Below are 14,284 nucleotides of genomic sequence, written 5' to 3'. Positions count from 1 at the left end.
AACTGGGTTCAAACACCTGTACACCTTTGGACATAATATGCACACCCTGGGTGAGGGGATAACATGGAGGGGTGTACATGAAAACTTCTATCTGGCCATTTTCTTGCCGCTGCAGGAAAACGTAACTCGGCAAGCAATTATAAGTATTGGAACCAGTCACCAAAAACTATATAAGGGAATGCTCTTAAAGGAGCCTTGTATTTCATTCTTGAAGGACCACAGCAATTGCCCTCTGGTAAGGGGAACTTATATGAGGAAATTGTAAACTTGTATTGGAACTTTGCAAAAGGCACCACAGCAAAATCACAGGGCACCACGGCAATTGCTGTGGGTGCCATGGTTTTTTTTTAAGGCCCGTAGTTCGGTGTTAAATAGCTTTTTGACATTGATCTCACAACTTTTATAAAACTTTTTAGAGGCCAGTTTTTTTGTTTCTTTAGTCAAACATAAAGGCAATACTTTTAACTAGCCGAGCAAACATTCAACACCTGCAATCCTTAAATCAAATTATGTTTAAAAGTGAAACCTCATCATGGAAGGAGGCATGACCAAACCCCCTCACTTCTATTCTATCCCCATGTGCTATTCTTCTACCCTATTCGAGCACAGATACACTCAGCCATGCTAAGTATTATTTTTTATCCCCTAGTTTTTCCAGGGAATTGATGGAGAGATAAGAAGACTGAAGCATTACACAATCCAAGGAGTTACACAATCCAAGGAGTTACACAATCCGATCACACACATGACCATGGGACTATCCAACCCACAGATGAATCAAAGTAGGCGGAATGCCCCCTAGCTTCCTAGTTTAAAGCTAATCAAAATGCCCAGCAGCACCATTCTTAAAGGTCGACAGAGCACCACCACACATACACCTGCGAACCTAGGGGGCTCGCTGTCAGTGTGAAGACTTCAAAGATGGATTAGTAGCAGAACTGACAATTGTGCCGAGAGTGGGATCTTTTGCAGACCGGGGAGACGAGGACAGAAAAAAAAGGTGAACGTTCGCCATAATTGCACAGGATGAGAGACAGGGATTAGGGTTTAGAGAAGAAAGTTAGAGAAAGAATGAAACAGGGAGAGATGTTAGATAGGTTAACTCAGGGTGGTTGGCAATGAAATGGGACACAGAAAGTAGAACGGTCTGGATCTCAGAACGAACAAATACAGGGTGATGGGAGAGAGAAAGGATGTAGGACACCACAAGATAAAAGACAGGATGTGTGCAATGGTTTGAGGATGATGAAGAGCGTAAATGAGAAAGCGGCTGAGGTGGATGATGGTGAGAGATGAGAGGGAAGCGAGGGTCAATGGACAGGAGTGGATTCAGAGAGTGTGCCATCATCGTATCCACAGGGAAATATGGGACACATCTGTCAATGTACAAATGAGGCAAAATGAAAGCAACGTTATTGGCTCAACAGACACATACAGGCCTACAACTAAGTGACAAAATTGAAGACAAATGTGCGAGAAATCAATGAAGATAAATCAAAATGCATCCAATGCAGCAAGCTTCATGTGGTGCTGACGAGCAACTTAGTAAAGAGTGAACATTGATTCTGAACACCCCCCCCCCTCCCTAAGGACTCGAGTTGGAGCATTTAGACAGCACTGTCTGCGTAATTCGTGGGTGTTCATTAGCCAATGACTAGGATAGTTTCAACAAGTTGAAAAACAAACAGGCGTGTTTTATCCTTCTAAAGGTGACTCAAAGACCTTCTAAGATGCATGAGGGGAAAGTAGTATTACATCCCAAAGGATATTGCTGGACAGGCTACTGACAGAGAAGATTATGTGGGGGTGACAATCGGACAAAATATGGCTCTTAATAAAGGATGTTAAAATGTGGGTAGGTATTTCAACTACGGAAATGGCTTATTGTATTAGCTTGAGGTATGATGTAGTGTTTGCAGGAGTGGTTTAAAATTACAGACAGTGGGTAGGAAGTGGGCATGGCTTCATATTTCAGATTGGGAGTGGTTTATTATAGACAGTGGGAGTGGATATACAATGTATGTTAAGAGGGAGGGGTTAAAAGTTTAGTGTACAATTTCTATAAATTATATGCAAACCACATCCCCCTTCCCCACCACAAGATACAATCCATCTGTCCTGAGCCAGACTGCATCCATTCACTCAACACATAACAGTCTCTTCTAAAGAACAGATACAGGTACATCTTAGAATGAGACTGAGGGGTTGTACTGTAGGTCACCTCATCATACCATGTTCCCATGACAATTTATCATCTTCAAATCAAGTTACAACGTCTTCAATACAACACATGTGGGTTGAGCTGTCAGGAATCATGTATGGGTGAAAAGCTAGACTTTACCAATTACAACATTGTGATAAATGCGCTCCAGTTAGCACTTACATGAAATCCAATCCTAAAACTTGATGCCTTGTTTTTAAATGAATGAAATTTGTTCATGGTGGCAGAATTGAGGGATGTCTGGACTTTGATTACAGCCTACTTTCACCCACTTAAAAGGGAAGATATCAGTACTGTTGATCTCACACTCATTTCGCAGTCAAATTCTACATACAGGTATACATATGTAAAACATCATTTTACGGATGTACATGTACGCTAATAAATGTACATTGTATCCAATGAGATCACTGGCTCTGTAAAACCTATACCTGTCTTTATCCTTGCGGATAAAGACGGGGGACAAGTCTAACATAGGCTCTGCTTCTGACCAAGCACTCTATTGAATCATCAATGCAGGGTGATACTCAATGGAGCGTGTTTTTCAAGATTCTATAACAATCCCTTGTGTATAAAGCACGATGGCCAACACAGATATTAGCGTCATAAATACGGTGTCTTGATCGAACCTAATACCCCTCCCTTTACTAAGGTAACAACGACAGAGCACGCATCGGAGATGCATTCTTCTGCTGTGTCTTAGTCCATACCAGTCTAACCTCCAGTAAACCCTCGACAGAATGGGGCCACAAATCTCTCCATGTAAAAAATCATATAAAATAGTCACATCTTCTTGCTTACTCACTTGCAATGAACCAACGGTTTTTATTTCACAATCATGCTCACTAGAACTCAACAACGGCGAGGTGGGGGGGGGGGATAATGAACGAGAGTACAGAACCCCATTGGCTAAATATATCGTTATATGATGCACTTCTTTAGGAGTTATGCGGGTTTGAGGATATTTCAGGGAAGAGTTTCCCTCCTGAGAGAGAGAGAGGTGTAACCTAACCCAGGATGAAGAAAGTTGAATCCTCGGATAAAAGGATGTCTGAAATACTACTGGTTATATTGGGTGTCCGCATTGAAACGTACGACAGGTGGTCAAACTACACAATGACTTGATTGAAAAAAAGAGGAGGGGTTGAGGCAGGGAGAAATGAATCTCTGTTCAACTGTGTACGTAGGGGGCTGGCTCTTGTGTGCTTCGTTCCATGGGAGCAGAATTCTAACAGGTTCATGCATAGTTGATGAAGACTGTGTAGGCATGTCCTTGCCCTTCAGGGGGTAAGACGCGTAGGAGATGTTTCACTCTGCCAGTGGTAGCTCATGCAGAATGACCAAACATTCACTGTGTGTGCAGACGGCACTTAGATTAGTGACCATTTAATGTGGATTGGTAAGATTTGCTTGGATACATACCATAATACGGACACGCTACAATTAAATACCGACAGGGGAACTCTGAAATTGGATCTTTTGTTTGTTACAATGTGACTTGGTTCCACAACATTGGAAAAACGCAGAAAATTTCTGGCAAGTGTTTCTAAATTGACAAAAACCTTCAAATTTTTACTTTTTTATTGAGTGATCAAGAAGGTAAAAGAACCATGATTCATAGAATGTGAAAACTCAAGTTTTGTAGTATGTTAAATTCACCACAGATAAGATTCAAATAAAGCATGTCACGACAGTGGAATTAATTTACCCTAGACAAAAACTTTCACGAAATATCCACAGAGCGGGGGCAGTCTGATATGGAAAAACACCGTGCCATACCTTTCACCCAAAGACATGATTTATACCCGACAGTAAACGGTTAAAGTGTAGTTTACGAGTCGCTACGGATCAAAACCATCTCAAACAGAGCAGTGACTAATTTGAAACGATGCGTCAACGGTGTGCGACTGCATCCTCGTACGTATTGCTGCGGCTTGCCAATTAAAAAAAATGGCACATCGCTGTAATCTGTCCAGAGACCTGATAGAAATGTCTCTCTAGTCAACAAAGTTACAGTTGGTTGCAAATTTGAAATTACATACGTGAGAGTTATCGGCGACATTCCACGCAGCTATACATTACCTGTCAATGTGAGGTATGTATGATGCCATCAACAGTCATGTTTCCTCCGCTAATGTCTTGATGTAACTCATTGCATGTCTGCACTAGTGCCTAATGTTGACTGAAGTCATATTACATAAGTTGGTGTCCCCCCCCCCTTCTCAAAGTGACATGAACGTAAATTGAATTCTACATTAGCTGAACTGAACTACTTTAGATTAAACATACTCTGATGATCATGAAACTATCCTGCGCAGGTCTGCAAATGATATTTGTTTGCAGGGGAAAAATGTTCCAGAGTTTAGGACCAGAGATGAAGATACCTTCAGCAGTGGTGAAGGAACTTTTAGATGTAGGTAACAACAGCTATTTGTCATCACATCAGGAGGAATATAAACCAAATCTTCCAGGTGCAAAATAATTAAGATATTGAGGATTGTAACATGAGTAACCAGGATTGTAATGTGAGTAACCGTGGAATTTCTCTAAAGTTATAAGCAATTGGAATCACTCACTTGACAAGTCCGCTGGTATTTTTCAAGACGCTGGCAGCGTACTTCTGGCTGACTCCAACTAGACTCTTCCCATCCACTTCAATAATCTGATCATTCACCTTAATACTGTATCAAATAAGAAAAGAAAAAAGAAGAAAAGGGAAATTATTAAAAGCTAGAAAATCTTACGTAAAATCAAACACTTAAAACAATTGTACAGCTATCTTTGACCCTATTAGCTTGACTTCACTATCACAATTATCTTGGTTGCATCATTTTGGTAGCCAATATTCCTTAGAACTGTATTAAATAATTTATATGGGAAGTATGTATTATATTACCCATTACAAAATAATAGTAAATTTCAAGGCAGAACCAGTTTTTGATTTGAAAAAAGTAAGCACACAGAAGAGACAGTTTACCATAAATTGAATACCTTAATAAAATGATTGGGGACCATATAATGTTTACAAGTACGCCTGGTGTTGTTGTAGCTGTGTATAACTGAAAGTTACAGCGAAACCAAGAACTTGTAATAATTTTCACATTTGTAGTAAGCATTACAAAAAGTGTGAAAATCCTCCCCAGCAATGATCACACAACTGTAGGAAATGCATTGTAAGGTCCACTTTATCGATAACCTTTTTGTCAAAGCTCCCACCCCTGCTAGCGGTTCCGAAATCATGGGAAAAGAAGAAAATGGTCCCCTCTCCCCAGTTCCCCTCCTCAACCCTCTCCTCTGCTTCTCTCTCTCTCCATCAAATCTAGCAGACCTTAGACCCTTACAAACAGAATGTCTCCAGCCTCAGGACTCTCCCTACCACCGGAACAGTTCCTCTTTCAATTACAAACCTGTCAACTTCACCAATCTCAGAATTTCAAACAGACTCCTTTCACCTCATAGAGACTAACCCCATCCAAGCTCCCGGATGCAATCCAATTTCACTTTCACTACAACCCCCACTAGATCTACGTCCCCCGTCTTAACATGAGCATCTTGAAGGCTCGTCTTAATGTTTTCTCTTGCTCCTTCCGGTATTAACCCTCATCGCAACTCATCAGAGCAGAAGTAATTCCTAGTGACAGAGTGACTATCCTATTTCAACCCATGGACTTGATTAGATGCTATGGGTACAGGTTTATTTTCTTTGCCTACCATGAAAAAAGGTGCCCACTGGAGACGCCTACCATGCTCTGATTTTTATTTTGAAAAATGAGAAGTGTACTGGTTTGCTTTTTCCCCACCTCCAGGCGGGAAGGCTTAATTGATGAAAAGGTTCCTTCGTAGGGTCTAGCTACAATGGATTTGAAAGTATGTGAAAACTCAGTAATATAGTATTAATACATGTTATACTTTTGCTTGCTTGAGTACTTCTCTACCATGTTTCCTTACCAAGACAAACTAAACCTACTCCCATCATGCCGCTAGCAAGAAAACTACGTAGTACAATTCCCAAAAGGTTACAAAAAGGTAACATCCATCAACATGTTTTTAACATGGAAACTATAACATAACACAATTCCCCAAAGGTAGCTTCTCTAACTTCCACAAGAATTTCACCACTTTGAGGGTCCTAAAAAAATGACAGACCTGTTGCTAACTTGATGTGCCCACTGTTATACATTCATCTTCATTCATAAGACTGGGAGACTTTATAAAATAAATAAAAAACCTCAACAGCAATTTCCACAGAGATTACAAGTTTCCGGCAGTACACACAATTTTTGGACAGGTCCCGTTTCTGGGGGCCACGTCCCACTTGCACTCAGGAAGTCTTGTTGTCATTACTCCAGTATGGTTGTCATACCAACCTCTTTAAATTGCTGCCCCCCATGACAACGTCCACAGCCAAACAAAATCAATGTATGGTCCAGAGGGACTTAGGTACAATTACAAGAAGTGCTGTAGAGACTCCCAAATCTGGTATCAACAGAGATTGCTTGACTTACAATTTTCTTTTTTTTTTATTGATATTTTGGAGTCTCTTTTTATTTGTGTTTCAGAAATTTGACAAGACCTCTGTATCCCAGTGGGTAATAAAATCTCCCCACATCTGAGAAACAAGAAGCTTTAGGTTCAGGCTCAAGTTCTAAGACGTGGTAGAGTTGATTACATTCTCAAAGGGAATAAGTGCATTTTGATCTGATGGTTGGACTAAAGTTGGTATTTCTCAATCCATCCTAAGACATTATTACTACCAGAGAGCATGAAGAATGTGTACAGAACTGTGTCAAGAGGATGATAAAACCACACACAAAAACTAAACAACCAATACTATGAGCTGATCTATCAACCACAAAGGAAAACAACTTATAAGAGAAACAACTTATAGCACCATAATTACAATTAACTTATCTCAAAGATGTTATGATATCATTTCTTGAAGTATTGGAATGACTGCTCTCCCTAAAACTATTCACAGCTCAAAAAAAAAAAAAAAAAAAAAAAAAGGGGGGTGGAATTTAATTTTGTTTTAATTATTATTATTGTTTTTGTTATTAGTAAAACAATTTGAGGTGTGCATTGGGGGGAGGGCATGTCATCTTTAGGACTCTATTATAAGTCCCTCTGATATAACTTGTAGCTAGTGCAAAAATGTGCTTTTGAGAAACTGCCCAGGGGGGAAAATTAGAAAACTTTCTGTTGACAAAACTTCACCAGCTGAGGGCGCTCTTCATTTCTTTGATATTAACTCTGGGTAGTTGAGTTGACTGCCTTTGATACACTGCAGTCAAACCATCACTTGTTTTATTCAATACACCCCCTTTTCAGTAAATCTGCACAGATATTTATAAATAAAAAAAAATAAAAAAAATAAAAAATAAAAAAACTGAGTTTCAGGGCTTATATATACTCTGAATAGAATTCAGCAAACTTCATCTCGAAGAAGTAGATGATAGTTTTCTTTAAGATGTCAGAGAGGGGAACTATAAATATTTCCTTTTTAGTTCAGAAAATACCCCCATTTATTTGTTAATTAATTGGCTTATTCACAACTGTTAGGATGAAGTTGCAAAATGAAACAATATTTGTTTGGTTTTTGAAATATTACTGACAAACTCATGTAAAATTTCAGCCCACAAAAATGCATCATTGCAGTTACACAACGGGAAACAGGGAGTCTGACCGAGATATTATGAAAAAAGATTGATGCAAGGGAAACCTTAGACCGAGACTGCGAGAAAAACATTTTGTCAAGGGTAACTTTATTCTACAATTTGCATCTTTCGGCGCCCAAATAACCATCTACTCATATTGCCTTCAAGAAGCCAATAACAAACAAATCAAGAAGCTGCTATTTTTTAGGAAGGAAAGAGTCTGGAACATTTAACGAGGCGACACATAAAAATGATTTATCCTAAGAAGCGAGTTCTTGCATTGTTGTAAAATTTGACTACCGGGACATTCAGCTGGCAGTTCTTATTCGGATAGAAAGAATAATCCATAAAAATGTAAACAATATTCCATTCCATTATCAGTGAAGAAATTGGAGCATGAATCCACTTATTCATAAACCAGGTCACAATCTATAGCAGAATCCATTCTCATATATATTACATTTTAAAAGAAGAATTCAGTGATTTTTTACTGTCTGCCCTTTCTGTACTCTATTACACTCATGTTTGGACAGTGATTTGTCTTCGCGGAAAATATACACCTGTTCACTATTATATAAAGCATAGACCTTAGTTTGACTTTTATATAAAATTGCATCGTAGACGCCCATCGTTTGTACATTAATAACTTTGATTGCCTATAATTTTCCCACTTTTTTCTCTGGATGAATGTCTTCCCATAATTCTCTTTTTTTCGTGTGCTATCAACGATATGTTTTTGTTTGCTTGTTTCTCTTTGACAAAGGTCCGATTTGGATTGTAAGCTAAGCCCATCTCATCTCAATCCTTTTATTTTTTAAAATTTGTTTTGTGCAGCCTTGGTCTCAACTTACACTCCCGACTCAGACAGAAGTCAAACTTTGATGTAACGCTGACTTTTAATTTACATCATCAACAAATTGAACTGAAAACAGATCTGTAATTTATTCATTTCTGGAAGTATTTTCTATTTTGTTTGATTATTTAGTCAAGGACAGGGCAGTCAGTCTCTCTGGAATCCAACAATAGAGCCAAACTCATCAGTAATGCACTAGCATCATCCAGTATAAAAAACAAGAACCTTGAAAGCTCTTCCGCCATAACATATCACAAAACATTTATACACAGAGCAGGCATGAATGCATTTCCCAAGTAACTGCATTATCAATATTTAAATACAGGGGGGAAACAACAGTTTTGAGACATCTCAAAGTTAAAGGAAAAGTCAAAAACAGTGTTAAGTCTTGTTCAGAAATATGAATACATATTAGTTGTTTTGTTGACTGGCCCACTGGATTCAAGTTTTGATGTTCTCACAAGCGAGTGGGTTGAAGTATTCAATAATGATAACAATCAGGGCTTTAATTATTAATGGAACACAATACCACCTTGGGGGGATCTCAACCATCATTTAAAAAATATCCATTACAAAAAAAGAGGACAAGTAATCATCCACAAGACATTAAAAAAGACATTAAAAATTCATTAAAAGTACATGAGGTTACAGGCAAAAAGGACTCACTATCAATTTGAAATTAATCAAAAAAATCAAACATTGTGACCCAAAGGTCAAATTACACAGCCAATACAATATAATGGAGACAGGAAATTAAACCGACTGACAAAAATTGACACATAATAGACTGCAAGATGAAAAACCAAACCTTGGAATGAATTCCAATATCAACTTTAGGATGTGTGCGATTCACTGATCACTACATTGAAATGATTGTGTTTTGCAACGTTATCCATCATTCAGAAAATCAAATGACATCAAGTAGCTCCATGAAATATTCCTTCAGTTAAAAGTTCAAACCACTTTTTTTCCCCTTAAAAAAACTCCCAGATTTACTTCTAGGTAGCCTAATGATAATTTTAAAGGTAGTACTTTTACCAATATCTTTTGGATAAAGCATTGAAATGAACGGTGACAACACCTTAAAGGATGAATGCCTATCCAAGAATTTCCAGGTCTACCTCAGAAAGCATTCCTAGAAAGACAAGTTTCAGATGAACCTAGAAAAATGTGTTCAGTCGGCCAAGGAGAGTTTGCAGACAAGCCTAACATAGAGTTTACAGAAGTGCCAGGCCTAAAAAAAGAGTTTCCAGATAATTTAAAAGTAAAATTGGTAAAGAGACTTCCTAATTCAACTTGCAGATAAGGACTTCACAGGTTAGTTTATATACATTTCTCATCAACTGAACTGAGTGAATGTATTTCGACCCCCCCCCCCCAAAAAAAAAAACCTTAACCAATCCAAACGGCAAATCCCAATACTGCCTGTAGCAATGGCACGCAGTGAGACTGACTGAGATGCAGTGGCAGTCACACTCTGCAGAGTTATTGGGAGACGACGCATTAATGGGATTTGCAAAGGATGAAAAACTCAATGAATATACAATAAGGAACGATTTCCTTTGATGTTGTGTTGTCTTCAGAACGCATAGAGTATGGAGGATAGAGTGCTTTTATGACAGCTACGCTAAAACATTTTTATTGTTGATGAGTTACTACTGCATGATGTCAGCAGTTTGTGCTTTGACAGAAGGATCTTTTTCGATAATTTATAGAATGTTTTTGACAGTGCACTCTGTTCAATGTTAATGGTCATGACAAAATGTTCTAGTTATAACATAAAATTTGTGAAAGGTCTTTTAATATAAAAAACCTAAGTTAAGACATTGAGGGCTTCCTTTAAAAACAATTATGTTCGAAACACTTCATCAACAATTGGCATTCTTACCTTCCGTCTCTCTGGGCCGCTCCATTCTGCGTGATTGTCTTAATAAAGATTCCCAGTTTCTCCAGGCCGGCATCTGCGCCCACCCCCATTCCGATAATGCTGAGACCCAAGCCATCGTCACCTGTAGCATCATTAAAAAATAAGTGAGTAATGAGACATTAACACATTGCATTCAAACATAATCTTTACTCTGTCTTTTCTTTACATGAGGTTTGCCCATACATCACAACGCCACACACGGCCACTTCAAGGCGAGGGCAACACTTAACTGATTTGGGCTGTGGACCAAACCAACTGCCAGCAGGGGCACGTTGCCAGCAGGGGCATGTGCCACCTACTCCTAGGACTGAAACTACAAACACTTCCCACATGAACAAGACATTTTATTAATTTTGTGTAAATATTTCATGATATACAGATAAAACACAAACTAAAGGACTTTTGCTTTGAAACCTAGACGGGTTTATTTCCATCTGGTGAAAATGATAGGGCAGTCCTAAAGAATTGATACACTGTCTTCAGCTAAAGGTTTTGGGTTTCTTCCTGATAGGGTATTCTATTCCTCTTGGGTTTACAAGAAAGGAGTTCACTGCACGATATTCAATAAAAATATTTTAAGAGTTACAAGTCTTGTGAGATGGCCGAGCACTCAAACCCTGGTGTTTCTGATCAGCAGAGTGCGGGTTCGAGTCCCATTACTGACACTTCACAGTTTTTGCTTGGCAAAGAAATTTGCTAAGCAGTATTTACTACTTAACAGCTTTATAGAATTGGGCCCTGGTAGGTTTCACGTTCAGGTACACAAAGAAAGATGCAAGATTAATGAAACAGTCAGAAAACTTGACATTTGCTTTTAATTCTAGCACCATCAGACCCATGTCCTCCTCGGACATTAACAGCCATTTACCAAGTATCAGAATGCTGACACTCTTACAAAAACGCTGTCGCTCAAGAACGACAAATGTTTACAATGACCGGTTCCCTCAGTTAAAGTCTATTTAACTACGAGTATTGGATAACGGGTCGAGTGGAGCGCGCAAATCCTCGTTCGGCGACAGGCCGGCTGACAGCTCATGTATACAAATGTTGAGGAATACTGTGTACATGTTTCATTGAGGGCACTATTACCATTCAATTAACCAAGCGTGTCAAAAAGAGGAGACTTCTTTTCAAAATGCCATGAACGGAAAACGTGACTGGAACAAAAAAATTGATGATGATACCAGTCTCAGTGATTGTAAGAAGATTCTAGTTTCTCAAGCCCACTTCACTCTAATGAAGATCTACTTCGATGAGGTTTGGCATATCCGGTGTCAAGCACAAGAGATTATGTTGAATGGGAGGTTACGTCAAGGTTTTGCTCTTTGAATTATGTCACAAAACATTTCACTGGACACCATCTCAAAGAGCTTTTGAGCAGCACTAATATCTCATGATATACCCTCCAACAAACTTTCTCATAAGCATGAAAACTTGCCGTTTATTCACTTCAACAAATTGACTAATATGCTTTACAATCTAACTAACATCCATTTCTGAATATAACTTTCTTAGAAAAAAACAACTGGCTCAACGATGAAAAACTTAATTAGCAGAACCACTTTGCAGAGAAACAAGTATTACCAATCACTCAATCAACACCAGTGTATCTCTAGGAAGCAAAATCTAAACACACTTTGGGTAATAGGTCTTTTTCAGAAGCTACACAACAATTATTAACTTCACTCCTACATCCGCAAAACCCTGCAGGACCATTGACTCTTTCAAGAAATGTCCTGAAACAAAATTCAGGTCTAATGCTTTACGAAAAATCATAGGTTCTTGTTTGTTACACAATACCTGCTTGACTTTATTCTTGTACTTTGTAAAAGTTCCTGTTTTGTGTGTTCATTGTTTATAAATGGGTCTCATAATTCACAAGCTTGAGCATCTTATTGGTGGCTTTGGCGATATATGGAATCCATATTTGATGTATAATTGTTGTTCTTGTTTGACACCTTTTTAAAGGAGACCTGGAGCCAATTACACAAAGAGCGTATATTGAACTTAACTGCAAATCAATCATAATCGCTATTGAAAGTGCGATGTCACAAGGCTAATACTGACAACTAATCTTTGTGCTTTATGAAGTCGAGCCCTAGTTGTTAGAAATCCTCATTTATAATAATCTGATTATTATTGCACTAGATAATGACGGTTATTTTCTAATTATAATTGCTATTTAAAGTGCAATGTCACAATGCTAATACTGACAACTAATCTTTGTGCTTTATGAAGTCGAGCCCTAGTTGTTAGAAATCCTCATTTATAATAATCTGATTATTATTGCACTAGATAATGACGGTTATTTTCTAATTGCAGTTAGCTAAATTTAACACAAGCGACAATCAATTCTTACATGACAAAACGAGAATCTACTCCAGATGTGTGTGAAATTGGAAATCTGATTTAAAAGGTGGCTAAATCAGCAAAAGAACTCTCAGGCCGACTGACCCAGAGTCAGTAAACGAGTGACTCTCGCTCAATCGCCATGAGGACCTGAGCGCTCCGCACACCCACAAAGAATCTGTGACATCTAGGAAATGTAAATTGCATTAAGAGATAATGAGCTTGGGTCATCCATGCGATGACATCTGGGAAGCATGCTCCACGCTACCGGTCACCACAAAACCAAAAGGAACTTTAAAAAAAAACGTCCAATTCCGTTGGGAAATGGACGAACAGGCTCAATGGTTAAGAGACGTTGATAGCATTCCAGCCTCTGGACTAGTATTCCCGGCCAGCGGCTTGCGGTGGCTTAAATTGCATCTACTGTTTGGATACTAGTACGCGATACCGGAGCTGTTCGTCAGATTCATTGAATCAATTCTGAGGACAAAAAGATACGCACTATTTTTGTTGGCTGTTATTATTGTCCCAAAAAATTTATGTGAAATAGAACCTAGGCTGCCTGCGATATGCAAAACTTGTAACCATTATACAAATAAAATTTCTGCAGTGCTTAAGTAATTAAAAATGGGATTTTTTTGTAATCAGGCAGACATAAAAAGGTCTGAGTTAAGACAGAAATGTTAAACTTCATGTCCCCTTAGTTTTCCGCAAAACAAATTTGATGAATCCAACCAATCTAATCAAAACATTCAGTCGTATGTTATTGCTATTCAAATAAGACAAGGACATAATCAGTTCAATCGAGTAGTAATAATGGTGCATTTAATTTATATGAAAAGATTCCACAAGGGAATGCAATTAATTACAAAACTATTCTCATGTTTTCTAAAATGCCGTGGGCGAAACTAAGTAATAAAATTGTCCGGGAGGGTAAACCTAAAATACGGGCCTCAGGCATGTTGTAATTTCAGTCTTTACCGCAGGTGGGTTCCACATAAATCAATTTTTTTAGCGTGACAAGATCATTAATTTCATGGCGATAAAACTCTAGCTGTACTGTTTATCGGCAGCATTCAAAAGAAATAAACTAAAACTAAAAACAAAATTAAATGCATTTTTTGTGTTAATTTGTATAAAAAGCGTACAACCTGCCTTAATTACATTTATAGCATTGGCAGTTCAAGAAGCAGTGGTTATTGAGTGGACGTTATTAAATAGACAACTGCTGTAGCATCCAGTGAATGTTGGATTCTACAGTATGGGCAGATATAGGTCAA

The 14,284-nt window shown here is 38.3% G+C and overlaps 1 protein-coding gene across 8 annotated transcripts in view; it reads right to left on the bottom strand.

Annotated features, from left to right (window-relative positions):
• Positions 1-14,284, bottom strand: part of LOC117291898 (neurabin-1-like) — an 85,890-nt gene that overhangs the window by 53,678 nt on the left and 17,928 nt on the right. For all 8 annotated transcript variants that reach the window (XM_033773896.1, XM_033773898.1, XM_033773899.1 and 5 more), the window contains exons 2-3: positions 10,617-10,737; positions 4,798-4,902 (exon numbers count right to left, since the gene is read on the bottom strand). In XM_033773896.1, the coding sequence (XP_033629787.1) occupies positions 4,798-4,902; positions 10,617-10,737 (226 nt within the window). The remainder of the gene's footprint in view (positions 1-4,797; positions 4,903-10,616; positions 10,738-14,284) is intronic.

This window comes from Asterias rubens, chromosome 6 (assembly GCF_902459465.1).
Source record: "Asterias rubens chromosome 6, eAstRub1.3, whole genome shotgun sequence".
In the NCBI taxonomy this organism is placed as follows: Eukaryota; Metazoa; Echinodermata; class Asteroidea; order Forcipulatida; family Asteriidae; genus Asterias; species Asterias rubens.
This window is presented reverse-complemented; position numbering and strand designations above follow the sequence as displayed.